General features: G+C 40.4%; 1 protein-coding gene across 1 annotated transcript in view; it reads right to left on the minus strand.

The window, feature by feature from the left end:
* Nucleotides 1-1402: 1402 nt before the first annotated feature.
* LOC126456098 (G-protein coupled receptor 54) overlaps nt 1403-17090 on the minus strand; it is a 72859-nt gene continuing 57171 nt past the window's right edge. Inside the window, exons 6-8 of the mRNA XM_050091854.1 lie at nt 10199-10375; nt 1522-1793; nt 1403-1406 (exon numbers count right to left, since the gene is read on the minus strand). Coding sequence (XP_049947811.1) covers nt 1403-1406; nt 1522-1793; nt 10199-10375 — 453 coding nt within the window. The remainder of the gene's footprint in view (nt 1407-1521; nt 1794-10198; nt 10376-17090) is intronic.

The raw sequence follows: 17090 nt of genomic DNA on the forward strand, positions 1-17090 counted from the left end.
CCTCTAGCCATTTGTGCTTTGTCATTTTACACTTCCTGTCACTCTCAGTTTTTAGATGTCTGTATTGTATTTTGCCTATTTCATTTTCTGAAATTTTATATTTTCTACTTTTGTCAACTACACTCAATATCTCATGTGGTAACCAATGATTTCTACTTGCCTTTTCTTTTTGCTTATCTGATGCTCTGCTGCCACTGCTATTTCATCTCTCAAAACTATCCACTTGTCTTCTTTCTATACTTTTCCCCAATTTCAGGCAACTGTTGCCTAATACTCCTTCTGAAACTGTTGACAATCTGTGCTTCTTTCACTGTATCTAGGCCGCAGCTCCTTCATCTCCTATCTTCTGACAACTTCTACAGTTTCAAACTGCATTTTATAACCAATAAAACGTCAGAATCTATATCTGCCTCCGGAAATGATTTGCAGTTTAAAAACTATTTTTGAAATTCATGGATAATTGGTTAAAAATGTATTCCAAATGTTGTAGAGACAAATGCAAATTACTTTCTGCATTAATAAAATGAAACAAAATTGAAAGTGTTCAAAACTGATTCCTGTTGCAATAATTTATTTCACTTTTAAAGACTGAAATGTTTCAGTTATTTATTTTATAGCAAATAACCTTACATCTTTATTAAGAATTGTTTAGTTTGTGTGTTGTCACTATATGTAACAGCATTGGACAACAAACACATGGCATTACATTAAAACAGTATCCTTTTACACTTGACAAATAATTGATCTGTAAATACATTCCAGCATTTAAAAAAAAAGACTGTTTTGTGTCATTGATAAGAGAATTTATCAATTTAGATTCTGAACATGTAGTGTAAGTGGGTGTCACAGAAGTTCTACTTTATAGTTCCACATCAGTTACTCAAAACAGTAATTTCATGATAGGATTAAATATCAAATGTATGTATCTGAACTCCATTTTCTGTGTTAAATCTCCAAATAACATTCATAATGATTATTACACTGAGGTGTCATATGGAAGAGCAATTGTATTGATAGCTTTCATCATTTTTCTTTCATTACACACAAGACAAATGAGTCTCTTCCAGAGCAACCTGGTTGTTACTGACAATGATACATAACTTTTTTTAATATTTTATATGTACGATAGGACAGATTGCTACTTAAAAACAGAGGAGATACTGTGCAGCTGATAGTAGTGAAGAAAAGAACATTCAGCTTTTGGATCTCTCTCTCTCTCTCTCTCTCTCTCTCTCTCTCTGTGTGTGTGTGTGTGTGTGTGTGTGTGTGTGTGTGTGTGTGTTTGAAATTAAAGCAATTTCCTGTCCTTATGTCTGTCTGCACCTCAGCATCTCCTCTATAGCAATATAGCAATTAGCTCTTTTATACACATTATCTTATATTCTGGATTTTCCATAATTGCTTATCTGAAAAAAAAATAGAAACAGTTGATCATAGTGATTGAGGGATGGACTAAGTCACATATATAACTGTGTAGTGAGTGTACTTAAGTGTAAACGTTTTGGTTCAACAAACCATTGCCTCTGTTCATATTCTTCTTTCTTGCTTTTCTTCTTCTTTGTTTTGTGCTTAGTTTCTTTGGGAGCTGGAGTTGGGGAGTGCCGTTGTTTTTCCTCCCGTAAAGGAGACATTAAGATATTACTGTTACCAAAAACCCATCTGGACACCGGTAACGTGCGGAATGCCCGGCGGAAGCTTTCATTTGTGAATCCGTATATCAGTGGATTGATAGCAGCATTGACATACAGAAAATATTTTGCTGCAAACCAGAACTCGTGAAAACTCTCTGTCACCTGTAAGAACCAGTGATGCACAAACATTTAAAACAAATCTCAAAATTTTTTTTTTTTTCAAGCACACCAGGTCAAGTATGTTATTCATATTAAGCATATATAAAAACTAAAAATTGCAAAATAATAGCTGAGCATTCTACTGAGAAACAAATGAATACTGTAATAGAAGTAATATCTCTGTTCCCCTATAACAAAATTAAAGGCAATGTACAATACAAAAACAGAAAATGAAACAACAACAACAACAGAGATCTGTTGTGAACTGTCATACACTGATGATACAAATATTGTTGTATAGGGAATAACATAAAAGCAGAAGATACAGCAATGATTTTAATTGATTAGTTAATACTTTCATGCTTTGTTGATAAAATTTCATTTCTGTGCAATCTAGGCTTTGAATTATAAGTCCATTTCCAGTGCACAACTGATACCAAAGACAGCACCCAAGCAAAGAGTAACATGTGTAAACTCCCCTTATGAACTTAAGCTATAAAAGTTATATCTGATGCTTATTTTAATTGAACTGCTTGTTAACAAACTCCTCAAAAATTGAAAATGCAGGTTTTGTCTGTTCTGGTTTTTTGAGAGATGGATGCATTCTTCAATAATAAAATGGGGCATCACATTGTCTTGCCACTTGTAGAGAGCAGATTTAAGTCTGCAATTGTTTCTAATGGGGAACAACTCCAATAGGTGTCACACTTTAGAAAATGATGTGTTGCAGACCTGGAATCATGCTGAAATAATTGGTGATTTTTGTTGTAAACTTTTATTAAATATTCCACAGATAATATTAAGATAAGAAGCTCAAAGTTGAAAAATTTCAAACAATGATGAAAAAACAGTAAAATGATCATTTTATAGTATGCCACGTGTTTTTAATATTGAGATATACAACATGAAAAAATGAAGGTATGTTTTGTTGTTATTGCAAGGGCCAAGACAAGAAAGATGCTAATGGAGTGTGCTCTTTGCTGTACCATTACACTGAGGATGTATATGGATGTCGCAACCGCACTCGTACAACTTTAAGAATGCTACTGTTCTGTCTGTGGTCATGGTCTAGGGGTAGCATCTTTAACTAGTAATCAAAATGCCCTGGGTCAAGGGTCCAAACCCTGCCACTGCTTAAATTTTGAATAAAATATCATCAGTAATGGCAGTTGAAGACTTGCAGCATAAGAAGTCACCCTTGCTCTGCCAGAAGCCTTGTCAAAGCGTCCAGAGTAGTGGTCAGAGGTTCACTGTCTTGCCATTGGAGTGGGAAATGCCACTAACAGGTGGAAGAATCAGCAATTATCAAGGACATGAGAATACAGAAAGCAATGGAAACAACTGCATTAAAGAAATATAATGGGTATCCACTGGACATGTGTCCTGTAATTTAAAAATTATCATGATGATCCCTCCATTGGTGAAAGATTCCAGACTAGTTCCCCATTTGGATCTTCAGGAAGGGACTGCAAAAGGGGGAGCAGACAATGAGAAAATGATGGAATAACCAACAACAGGATAATAATCTACAAGATGGAGCTTGGAATGTCAGAAGTTTGAACATAGTAGGAAAGTTAGAAAATCTGAAGGGGAAACGCAAAGGCTCAGTCTAGATGTAGTATAGGTCAGTGAAGTGAAATGAAAAGAAGATAAGTCTTTCTTGTCAGATGAATATAGAGTAATATCAACAGCAGCACAAAATGGTATAATTTGATTAGGATTCATTATGAATATGAAAGTAGGGCAGGGAATGAGCTACTGTGAACAGTTCAGTGATAGGGTTTTTGTCATCACATTTGACAACAAACCAATGCCAACAACAATAGTTCACGTGTACATGCCAATATTGCAAGCAGAAGATGAAGAGATAGTAAAAGTATGAGGATACTGAATGAGTAATTCAGTATGTAAAAGGAGATGAAAATCTAACAACCACAAGGGATTGGAATGCCATTGTATGGGAAGGAATAGAAAAAAAGGTTACAGGAGAATGTGGGCTAGGCAGTAGGAATGAGAGTGAAGGAAGACTAACTGAGTTCTGCAATAAATTTCAGATGGCAGTAATGAATATTCTGTTCAATAATCAAAGGAAAAGGAGGTATACTTGGAAAAGACCTGGAGAGACAGGAAGTTCCAGCTGGATTACATCATGATCAAACAGAAAATCTGAAATCAGATACTAGATTCTAAGGCATAGCCAGGAGCATGTATAGACTCTGATCACAATTTAGTAATTATGCAGAGTAGACATAAGTTTAAGAGAATCATCCAGAAGAATCAGTGTGGAATGCACTGAGATACTGAAGTACTTAGGAATGACGAGATACATTTGAACTTCAGTAAGGATGTGGATACTACTTTAAGGAACACCAGAGAATGTCGTTCAGTTGTAGAGGGGTGTACATCTCTAAAAAGGGCAATCACATATGCTGAATGGTCAAACAAAGATACAAGGAAGGTAACTGTGAAGAAACCTTGACTAACAGAAAAATACTTCATTTGGTTGACACATGAAGGAAGTATAAAATTGTTCAGGGAAAGAGAGGGATAAAGCAATATAAAGAATTAAATAAACGGAAGTGCAGGGATTTAAGGTGATATGGCTGGAGTAAAGATATGAAGAAATCAAAAAATAAATGACTGTATGGAGGACCGACTTGGCATATAGAAAAATCTACACACTCCTCAATGAAATTAGAAGCAATTGTGGTAAAATTAAGAGCACAATGGGAATTCCACTGTTAAACATGAAGGAGATAACAAAATAGTAGAATGAGTACACTGAATGCCTCTGTGAGGAGGAGGAATTGTCTGACAACATGAAAGAAGATCACTGATGTCAATATGGAAGACATAAAGGATTGAGTACTAGAGTCTGAATTTAAAAGGGTTCTGGAAGACTTGAGATCAAGTAAGGCAGACGTAGTAGACAATATTCCATCAGAATTTGTAAAATCATTGGGGAAACTGGCAACCAAACGTCTATTCAGTCTTGTGTGTAGAATGTATGAGATTGGTGACATATTATCAGACTTTGGAAAAATGTCATCCACACAATTCTGAAGAGATCAAAGACAGATAAGTTGAGAACTATCACACAATCAGCTTAACAGTTCAAGCATCAAAGCTACTGTCAAGAAAAATAGAAAAGAAAACTGAGAGTCTGTTAGATGATCAGTTATGGGTTACCAGAGGTAAAGGCACCGGATCAGCTGTTCTGACATTACACTTGATAATGACAGCAAGACTCAAGAAAAATCAATATGTGTTCATTGGATATGCAGAGCTAGCAGAAGCACTCATCTGTATAAAATGCCATAAGATGTTGAAACTGTGAGAAAAATGGGAGTATGATATAGGGAGAGATGTGTAATATACAATATGTAATGAACAAAGAGAGAACAATAAGATTGGAAGACCAAGAATGAAGTGCTCAAATTGCAGTCTTTTTCCCTTACTGTTCAAGCTGTACATTGAAGAAGCAATGACAGAAAGAAAAGAAAGGTCCAAGAATGAGATTAAAACTCCTGGCGACAGGATATGACTGACAACTTTTGCCAATGGCATTGCTATCCTCAGTGAATGTGAAGAAAAGTTACAGGATATGTTGGATGGAAATAAGTCTAATGAGGACAGAATATAGATTCAGAATAAAGTGGAAAAAGACAAAAGTAATGAGAAGCAGCATAAATGAGAATAACAAGAACCTTAACATCAAAATTGGTGGTCACAAAGTCGACAAAGTTAAAGAATTCTGCTGCCTTGTAAGCAAAACAAAGCAAGTGAACATAAAAAGCAGACTAGCACACCAAGTACGGCATTCCTGGCCAAGAAAAGTTTTATCAAACATAGGCCTTAATTTGAGAAATAAATTTCTGAAAATGTGAATCATGTGCAGCATTGTATGGCAGTGAATCACAGATAGTGGTAAAGCAGGAAAAGAGGAGAACAGAATCAGTGGAGAAAGGAACATTTGGAAAACATAGATAAGAAGAAGGCACAGGCTGATATGACACATGTTATGATATCAGGGAATAATCTCCATGGCAGTAGAGGAAGCTGTGTAGGGTAAAAGGTGTGGAAGAACACAAAGATTGTAATACATCTAGTATGCATGCATCTCCAAAGGAACATTGCATCATATTTCTGAACAACACAGACACTGCAATATCATATTTATCCATCAACACCAGGCAAGCAACTTTCAATTAAAATGTCTCCCCCGTATGAGAATATACATAATGGATGCACAAGTGCAGGTTGTAGACACACATAGTTGATGAGATACGAAAGTTTGAGTCTGGCTGTGATGCATGCTCAGATAGCCTAATGATGAGGAAGCCACTACCAATAAGTGGGAAATCTAGGTTTGAGTCCCAGTATGCCACAAATTTTCACTGTCATTAATCTGTTACATAGCTGATTGTTCTCCATATTTGCAAATGCAAATACATTTCATGTAACAAATAATTTAGGTTGTATGGGGCAAGTGCTACTTTGAGTTGAGGTCAGCTTGGGATAGGAATTCATCCGGACATGTCAAACTATTCAGAAGACTGATGACTCAAAAAAAAAGCATACAGCAGCATATTTTACAAAATCTACAACCATTTCCCCATTAATGTGGACTCTTATCTGACTGTAGCTTACATGTTACAAAAGTGGGCAATATGGGTGAAAGGCAAAGGTCCTAATTTTAAGTCTCAGTCCAGTACACAGTTTTAACAAGTTAGGAAGTTTCATATCAGTGCAGACTCTGCTGCAGAGTGAAAAATATGTTCTGGAAACATCCTTCAGGCTATAGCTAAGCCACATCTCCACAATATCCTTTCTTCCAGGAGGGCTAGTCTTACAACTTTCACAGGAGAACTTCTGTGAAATTTTGAAGGTAGGAGATCAGGTACTGGTGGAAGTAAACCTGTGAGGATGGTTCACGAGTCATACTTGGCTTGCTCATTTATAAAACACCTGCACATGAAAGGCCATGGTCCCACCAGCTTCAAGTCTTGGTTTGGCGCACAGTTTTAATCTGCCGGGAAGTTTCAGAAAATGAACTTTTTTACATAATAGAAAAAAAATTGTCATTAAATTATTAGTAAACAAGACTGTGAAATGTTTTTCTTCCTCCCGAATAATTTGTCATTCATGAGTTGACACCCTTTAGAAATAAGCAATTCAGTTACAAAGCAGTTACATCTGTATTGTACACTCCAGAACATTCATTATGATAAAATTTATGTGTTACATATTTAAAATAGTCAACAAAGAAACATTTTATATTATAAGGCTTGGCTCTAACATATTAAGGATAATTTGAGTAGCATCTGCTACACCAGTTTTTAATACCCAAACACCTCTTTCAGGCAACTACAGTCGCAATATTTCAGCAGAACAGTGCCTGGTTACATAAGGTGTTGAACGTGCAAGTCATCTCTGAAGAACAGTTGGTACCTCCTGGTCTGTAAATTTACCTCACATATCACCTATAAGAAACGTCTGGGAAATAGTTAATCAAAATCCTCCAGTAATCACTGATGACACTTTTCGGACTTGCATGTAAACCATAGGATAGATGATTATTCAGTAACATTCTGAGCTGACTTTGACACCGAACCACAATATTTAGAGGCACTGATTGCAACATAAGGCAGTTTCTACTACATTCAGCCCTAAAAATGAGACACCATGTACAGTTGTATATTAATAATTATTTCAATGATATGAATATAATAGAGGGAAACATTCCATATGAGAAAAATATATCTAAAAACAAAGATGATGTAACTTACCAAACGAAAGCTTTGGTACGTCGATAGAGACACTAACAAACAGAAACACACACACAAAATTCAAGCTTTCGCAACCCATGGTTGTTTTGTCAGGAAAGAGGGAAGGAGAGGGAAAGACGAAAGGATGTGGGTTTTAAGGGAGAGGGTAAGGAGTCATTCCACACCCGGGAGCGGAAAGACTTACCTTAGGGGGAAAAAGGGACAGGTATACACTCGCACACACACACATATCCATCTGCACATATACAGACACAAGCAGACATATGTAAAGGATGTGCGGATGGATATGTGTGTGTGTGTGAGTGTATACCTGTCCCTTTTTCCCCCTAAGGTAAGTCTTTCCGCTCCCAGGATTGGAATGACTCCTTACCCTCACCCTTAAAATCCACATCCTTTCGTCTTTCCCTCTCCTTCCCTCTTTCCTGATGAACCAACCGTGGGTTGCGAAAGCTTGAATTTTGTGTGTGTGTTTGTGTTTGTTAGTGTCTCTATCGATGTACCAAAGCTTTCGTTTGGTAAGTTACATCATCTTTGTTTTTAGATGTATTAATAATTATTTCTTTATATTCCTGTACCTAATCTGTGGTGTAAAATTAATTTCATTCATAGGTATCCTCCTTGGTGTTGGATTTTTCACAGATATTAGTATATACAGAGGTATGTAACACAATTTAAAAAAGTTCAGTTAAAAGAGGGCCAATTGCTTGAGATCAGCAAATATTATTTAATGGATGTAAATAACAAATAAATACGACAATATCTGAGAACAGAAGATGTGGTACATAAGAAGAATAAGGTACAATGATTATATAATTATCGATCACATTCAACAAACTTAGATGGAATACCCATGTGTACATAATAGTAACAGAAGCAATCTCCAGATGGTGACCACCATCAAAATCCACAAAAGGCATGGTTCACTTACAAAAGAAATTACTTATGTAAGTCCACTCAAGACATTCTCAAATACTTTCAATGTTCTGGGATCATTACCAAGGATAATTAGCCTCAAAGAACTTTGTGGTTTCTTAAAAGTTTTATTAAGCAGGAGAGCATCATAGAGCTGCTTGATAAACTACTGGAATACAGAGCAAGGAAGCAACAGTAGAATCAGTTGGATCTATGTCTTCATGGAGAAGCTGAACAATATATTTTACCCCATACACCCATTATGTATGTTCACAAATGAAAGTGTACACACAATCTTCTTTTCTACTGCAGTTTGGAACAGGGGGTGGGAAAATGTTTAGTATTGGGCATCATGTACCTTCCCCGTTTTGCCTGTGTGTGATGAAGTGCATGACTGGAAACCGAAAAGGTCACAGTATTCAATCCCAGCCCATACCACAAAATAGTTCAGTCTCCCTTTAATATAGCCTTCACCTCTCAGTGATGTGAAGATTCACCAGGAGTGACAATCAATTTGAATTCCACATTAAACTGATGATTCCCTTAACCCAGTAGTATTACTGGGGCACGTTAGGGACACACAAATCACCAAAGTGGCATCCAACTGAAAGACTTGCATCAGGCTACTGAGCAACATGGAATTATTATTATTATTAATCATTATTATCATTATTATTATGTTACCTTCCACCATATTTCTGCTGACAGTTTGTGAAATATAAATGTTAACAGTAAAGGCACATATTGCTTGTAACACTACCTGTAATTTATCTGCAGTTAGATTGGAATTTTTAATTACCGCTTCTTTCTTACTACTCCTACAAACTGATATTATCCTTCACTCCTTCTTCATATTATTCTTACATATACTCAAAAGCTGGAATATGTACACAAATGCTGCAGCTTTTCATTAACAGTGGGTTTAATCAAAAATGATAATTTGTGTTTTACTACCATTTACTGCATATATCCTTGTTTATGGCAATGCATCATCACAGATAATCACTCTTTAGTATAGTATTTATTATAGAGCCTCACATGCACATTAATACATATTATGTACATGTGAGACTCTATGAATGTAGATGTAGATATAGATGCAGATGTAGATGAATACTATGTACTATATTCTGACTACTTACTATTGCTCCATGCCACTATGGCAAATACAACCAAGTGCTACTTAATTTCCATGTTAGAAGCATAACTTCATTTTGTAGCTGTCTCACTCAAACCATGTTGATCTTTGACGCATTTCACACATTGAACATTACTCTTCAAGTTGAGATGCATAAAATGGTAACAGCACTAAATTTAAGTAAAGCTGCCATCAACCCAAAGATTGGTTTGATGAGCACAGCACTTTACTAGACATGGTCCTATTAGAGGTGGTACACCTTGTCTGCCTCCAACTGGTTATAGGAGGACCTACAGTTTAATATGGATTCTGAGCCATTGGGTAAATCAGTATTTTTCATGTTAACATTGCTACAGATGAAAGAAGTGATAAGTGACAGATTAAAACACAGGACTGAGCAGGGATTAAACCTTAGACCTATGATGCCATAGTCTAACATTCATTAATTGTTTCTAAAAGTTCCCACAAATCGTATAATAATGAAAGCAGTACTTTATTCCTAAAAATCTGGAAGCTTGGTACTACTTCTACTAAAAAATTAGAAAAAAACCATTCAAATTCATACTTACTTGATTCATTTGACTTAGTGCTTGCCAGACATATCTTTCAAATATAAGAGCAGTGTAAGGACCTCTGCATATCACAAAGACTACTAAAATAATGAACATAGTTCGAGCTACTTTTGTTTTGTAGCTGACAAATACTTTTTGATGTGTTCTCTGTAGTTTTTTCTCATAGTAATCAAGCTGTAAAAGAGAACAAATGTTAACTATTCCATTCAAAAACTTTACAATGCAAATAATTTGTTTGTTCATACAGTATATCAAAACTGATCATGCTTAACAAATGTAGTAGAGTGAGGAAGAACTGGTATAAGATTCCGCTGTTCTCCCTGGGTAGCTTTTCAACATTTTTCTGAGAACAGTTTCACAGAAATCTCACTTGATTCTGCCACCACTCCTCCCAACACTATTCATCATATGGCTTTTTGATCCATAAAAAATTTGACTTAGAATGTGTAGTATAACATATATAAAACAAAACCTTACAGACAAACATCTGGGGTATTTATACACTCCTGGAAATTGAAATAAGAACACCGTGAATTCATTGTCCCAGGAAGGGGAAACTTTATTGACACATTCCTAGGGTCAGATACATCACATGATCACACTGACAGAACCACAGGCACATAGAAACAGGCAACAGAGCATGCACAGTGTCGGCACTAGTACAGTGTATATCCACCTTTCGCAGCAATGCAGGCTGCTATTCTCCCATGGAGACGATCGTAGAGATGCTGGATGTAGTCCTGTGGAACGGCTTGCCATGCCATTTCCACCTGGCGCCTCAGTTGGACCAGCGTTCGTGCTGGACGTGCAGACCGCGTGAGACGACACTCCATCCAGTCCCAAACATGCTCAATGGGGGACAGATCCGGAGATCTTGCTGGCCAGGGTAGTTGACTTACACCTTCTAGAACACGTTGGGTGGCACGGGATACATGCGGACGTGCATTGTCCTGTTGGGACAGCAAGTTCCCTTGCCGGTCTAGGAATGGTAGAACGATGGGTTCGATGACGGTTTGGATGTACCGTGCACTATTCAGTGTCCCCTCGACGATCACCAGTGGTGTACGGCCAGTGTAGGAGATCGCTCCCCACACCATGATGCCGAGTGTTGGCCCTGTGTGCCTCGGTCGTATGCAGTCCTGATTGTGGCGCTCACCTGCACGGCGCCAAACACGCATACGACCATCATTGGCACCAAGGCAGAAGCGACTCTCATCGCTGAAGATGACACGTCTCCATTCGTCCCTCCATTCACGCCTGTCGTGACACCACTGGAGGCGGGCTGCACGATGTTGGGGCGTGAGCGGAAGATGGCCTAACGGTGTGCGGGACCGTAGCCCAGCTTCATGGAGACGGTTGCGAATGGTCCTCGCCGATACCCCAGGAGCAACAGTGTCCCTAATTTGCTGGGAAGTGGCGGTGCGGTCCCCTACGGCACTGCGTAGGATCCTACGGTCTTGGCGTGCATCCGTGCGTCGCTGCGGTACGGTCCCAGGTCGACGGTCACGTGCACCTTCCGCCGACCACTGGCGACAACATCGATGTACTGTGGAGACCTCACGCCCCACGTGTTGAGCAATTCGGCGGTACGTCCACCCGGCCTCCCGCATGCCCACTATACGCCCTCGCTCAAAGCCCGTCAACTTCACATACGGTTCACATCCACGCTGTCGCGGCATGCTACCAGTGTTAAAGACTGCGATGGAGCTCCGTATGCCACGGCAAACTGGCTGACACTGACAGTGGCGGTGCACAAATGCTGCGCAGCTAGCGCCATTCGACGGCCAACACCGCGGTTCCTGGTGTGTCCGCTGTGCCGTGCGTGTGATCATTGCTTGTACAGCCCTCTCGCAGTGTCCGGAGCAAGTATGGTGGGTCTGACACACCGGTGTCAATGTGTTCTTTTTTCCATTTCCAGGAGTGTATAATCTGTCAACTATGGAGTTGCCAGCAGGAAGTCTTCCTGCCTACTGTCACATAATCCTGTGGTACATTCTTTTCTGCTGTGCCTGGTGGGCTACGGATATTCACAATCACAAGTGGGAATTGATGCTTACTCCATTTTTGGGGGAAAAAAAGGAAAAAAAAGAAAAATGAAAAAAAGAAAAAAGGCACAGCTGCCATGTTTGGTTCTAGTTTTGTTTATGACTATGGTTTGCAAGACAAGTCAAATGCTAGCAATTTTTGGGTGACATATGGTGTATTATTATTTTGTTGTCCGGTCCATTCTTGAGTCCATGCATTTGTAAGATTGAACACATCTTCCACAATGACCTCTGATATTTTGGTTGGTAGTTACATACAGCACAGTCAGTTAGTGTTTGCGTCACCAATATCTTCATGGACTGGTAGATTTATATTATCAACGAGCTTTTTACACTCATTGTGAGAACATCTGTATGTCATAGTTGAGATGGGTGCAATGTGGCTTAGTACGGGTAGCTACTGTATAAGAGTTGATTTGATAACACCAGCAATCATTCTCTGGATGTTATTTAGCTGGACGTCAAGACAAGACCTACAGCAGAAGAGTGCAGGGTGGGTGCTAATACTCCCCAGGTTCTATAACATAGTTTTAGATGAAGTTGTTTCTTGTTTTCAACTATTTAGCTGTTTTCGTTACATGCTCTGTAAAAGATACAGTCATATCAATGGTTACACTGAGGTATTTTGGTGTTTTATTGTTAGTAAGTGTAATGTTTCTGAACTATATATTGATGTTTCTTCAATGAGTCCATTATTTAGGTGGAAGCAGGAAACCTCCAATTGGGTGCCATTTGACTGGTTTACATTAGCAAAAGTACTTTCCCACTATGTCTACATCCACTATAGGGATTTCTTCTGATGATTCTATTGAGCTACACCTTGTTGCAAGTACTCACTCATCAGTATAAGCAAACTTCTTTGATTTTGTTTTTGGCATCTGTGCAGTATACAGACTGAAGAGTAGTGGGCCAAGGAATGATTCCTGCAGTAGACTATTCTGTAATTTTCTTGGGGAAATGAAGTTGGGTCACATGCTATTTGGAACACTCAGTCAATTAGTGTATGTTGATTAGCTGAGCTGTTGGTTTGCAGGGAATTATGTGAAGAAGCTCATGTATCGCATCTTCTCTCCACACTATATCATAAACCTCAGGGAGGTCAATGAACAGAACTGCAGTTTTAAGTTTTCTTTGAAATATTGCTTCAGTGTAGGTAGTAACTGACATAACTTGATGTGTGCAGCACTGCTCTGGCCAGAAGCCTGTTTTTTCAACTGAGATTACGTCTATATCTACATCTACATACATCCTATCTATCCAATTAAATAATTTATGATATGAATATAATAGAGGGAAACATTCCACGAGGGGAAATATATCTAAAAACAAAGATTTTGAGACTTACCAAACAAAAGCGCTAGCAGGTCGATAGACACACAAACAAACACAAACATACACACAAAATTCAAGCTTTTGCAACAAACAGTTGCTTCATCAGGAAAGAGGGAAGGAGAGGGAAAGACGAAAGGATGTGGGTTTTAAGGGAGAGGGTAAGGAGTCATTCCAATCCCGGGAGTGGAAAGACTTACCTCAGGGGGAAAAAAGGACAGGTATACACTCGCACACACACACATATCCATCCGCACATACGCAGACACAAGCAGACATTTGTAAAGGCAAAGAGTTTGGGCAGAGATGTCAGTTGAGGTGGAAGTAAAGAGGCAAAGATGTTGTTGAAAGACAGGTGAGGTATGAGTGGTGGCAACTTGAAATTAGCGGAGGTTGAGGTCTGGCGGATAACGAGAAGAGAGGATATACTGAAGGGCAAGTTCCCATCTCCGGAGTTCTGACAGGTTGGTGTTAGTGGGAAGTATCCAGATAACCCGGACGGTGTAACACTGTGCCAAGATGTGCTGGCCGTGCACCAAGGCATGTTTAGCCACAGGGTGATCCTCATTACCAACAAACACTGTCTGCCTGTGTCCATTCATGCGAATGGACAGTTTGTTGCTGGTCATTCCCACATAGAAAGCTTCACAGTGTAGGCAGGTCAGTTGGTAAATCACGTGGGTGCTTTCACATGTGGCTCTGCCTTTGATAGTGTACACCTTCCGGGTTACAGGACTGGAGTAGGTGGTGGTGGGAGGGTGCATGGGACAGGTTTTACACCGGGGGTGGTTGCAAGGGTAGGAGCCAGAGAGTAGGGAAGGTGGTTTGGGCATTTCATAGGGATGAACTAAGAGATTACGAAGGTTAGGTGGACGGCAGAAAGACACTCTTGGTCGAGTGGGGAGGATTTCATGAAGGATGGATCTCATTTCATTGCAGGATTTGAGGAAGTCGTATCCCTGCTGGAGAGCCACATTCAGAGTCTGATCCAGTCCCGGAAAGTATCTTGTCACAATTGGGGCACTTTTGGGGTTCTTCTGTGGGAGGTTCTGGGTTTGAAGGGATGAGGAAGTGGCTCTAGTTATTTGCTTCTGTACCAGGTCGGGAGGGTAGCTGCGGGATGCGAAAGCTGTTTTCAGGTTGTTGGTGTAATGGTTCAGGGATTCCAGACTGGAGCAGATTCATTTGCCACAAAGACCTAGGCTGTAGGGAAGGGACTGCTTGATGTGGAATGTGTGGCAGCTGTCATAATGGAGGTACTGTTGCTTGTTGGTGGGTTTGATGTGGACGGACGTGTGAAGCTGGCCATTGGAGAGATGGAGGTCAACGTCAAGGAAAGTGGCATGGGATTTAGAGTAGGACCAGGTGAATCTGATGGAACCAAAGCAGTTGAGGTTGGAGTGGAAATTTTGGAGTTCTTCTTCACTGTGAGTCCAGATCATGAAGATGTCATCAATAAATCTGTACCAAACTTTGGGTTTGCAGGCCTGGGTAACCAAGAAGGCTCCCTCTAAGTGACCATGAATAGGTTGGCGTACGAGGGGGCCATCCTGGTACCCATGGCTGTTCCCTTTAATTGTTGGTATGTCTGGCCTTCAAAAGTGAAGAAGTGGTGGGTCAGGATGAAGCTGGCTAAGGTAATGAGGAAAGAGGTTTTAGGTAGGGTGGCAGGTGATTGGCGTGAAAGGAAGTGCTCCATCACAGCGAGACCCTGGACATGTGGAATATTTGTGTATAAGGAAGTGGCATCAATGGTTACAAGGATGGCTTCCGGGGGTAAAAGACTGGGTAAGGATTCCAGGCATTTGAGAAAGTGGTTGGTGTCCTTGATGAAGGATGGGAGACTGCATGTAATGGGTTGAAGGTGTTGATCTACGTAGGCAGAGATACGTTCTGTGGGGGCTTGGTAACCAGCTACAATGGGGTGGCCGGGATGATTGGGTTTGTGAATTTTAGGAAGAAGGTAGAAGGTAGGGGTGCAGGGTGTTGGTGGGGTCAGGAGGTTGATGGAGTCAGGTGAAAGGTTTTGTAGGGGGCCTATGGTTCTGAGGATTCCTTGAAGCTCCGCCTGGACATCAGGAATGGGATTACCTAGGCAAACTTTGTATGTGGTGTTGTCTGAAAGCTGACGCAGACCCTCAGCCACATACTCCCAACGATCAAGTACCACTGTCGTGGAACCCTTGTCCGCCAGAAGAATGACGATGGAACGCTCAGCCTTCAGATCACGGATAACTTGGGCTTCAGCAGTGGTGATGTTGGGAGTAGGATTAAGGTTTTTTATGAAGGATTGAGAGGCAAGGATGGAAGTCAGAAATTCCTGGAAGGTTTGGAGGGGGTGATTTTGAGGAAGAGGAGGTGGGTCCCGCTGTGACGGAGGACGGAACTGTTACAGGCAGGGTTCAATTTGGATAGTGTCTTGGGGAGTTGGATCATTAGGAGTAGGATTAGGATCATTTTTCTTCGTGGCAAAGTGATATTTCCAGCAGAGAGTACGAGTGTAGGACAGTAAATATTTGACAAAGGCTGTTTGGTTGAATCTGGGAGTGGGGCTGAAGGTGAGGCCCTTGGATAGGACTGAGGTTTCAGATTGGGAGAGAGGTTTGGAGGAAAGGTTAACTACTGAATTAGGGTGTTGTGGTTCCAGATTGTGTTGACTGGAATTTTGAGGTTTTGGAGGAAGTGGAGCTGGAAGTGGGACGCTGACCTCCATCTGTCCAATGGCCAGCTTCACATGTCCGTCCACATCAAACCTACCAACAAGCAACAGTACCTCCATTATGACAGCTGCCACACATTCCACATCAAACGGTCCCTTCCCTACAGCCTAGGTCTTCGTGGCAAATGAATCTGCTCCACTCCGGAATCCCTGAACCATTACACCAACAACCTGAAAATAGCTTTCGCATCCCGCAACTACCCTCCAGACCTGGTACAGAAGCAAATAACCAGAGCCACTTCCTCATCCCTTCAAACCCAGAACCTCCCAGAGAAGAACCCCAAAAGTGCCCCAATTGTGACAGGATACTTCCTCAAATCCTGCCCTGAAATGAGATCCATCCTTCATTAAATCCTCCCCACTCGATCAAGAGTGTCTTTCTGCCATCCACCTAACCTTCATAACCTCTTAGTTCATCCCTATGAAATCCCCAAACCACCTTCCCTACCCTCTGGCTCCTACCCTTGCATCCGCCCCGGTGTAAAAGCTGTCCCATGCACCCTCCCACAACCACCTACTCCAGTCCTGTAACCCGGAAGGTGTACACTATCAAAGGCAGAGCCACATGTGAAAGCACCCACGTAATTTACCAACTGACCTGCCTACACTGTGAAGCTTTCTATGTGGGAATGACCAGCAACAAACTGTCCATTCACATGAATGGACACAGGCAGACAGTGTTTGTTGGTAATGAGGATCACCCTGTGGCTAAACATGCCTTGGTGCACGGCCAGCACATCTTGGCACAGTGTTACACCGTCCGGGTTATCTGGATACTTCCCACTAACACCAACCT

The sequence above is a fragment of the Schistocerca serialis genome, chromosome 2 (assembly GCF_023864345.2).
Source record: "Schistocerca serialis cubense isolate TAMUIC-IGC-003099 chromosome 2, iqSchSeri2.2, whole genome shotgun sequence".
In the NCBI taxonomy this organism is placed as follows: Eukaryota; Metazoa; Arthropoda; class Insecta; order Orthoptera; family Acrididae; genus Schistocerca; species Schistocerca serialis.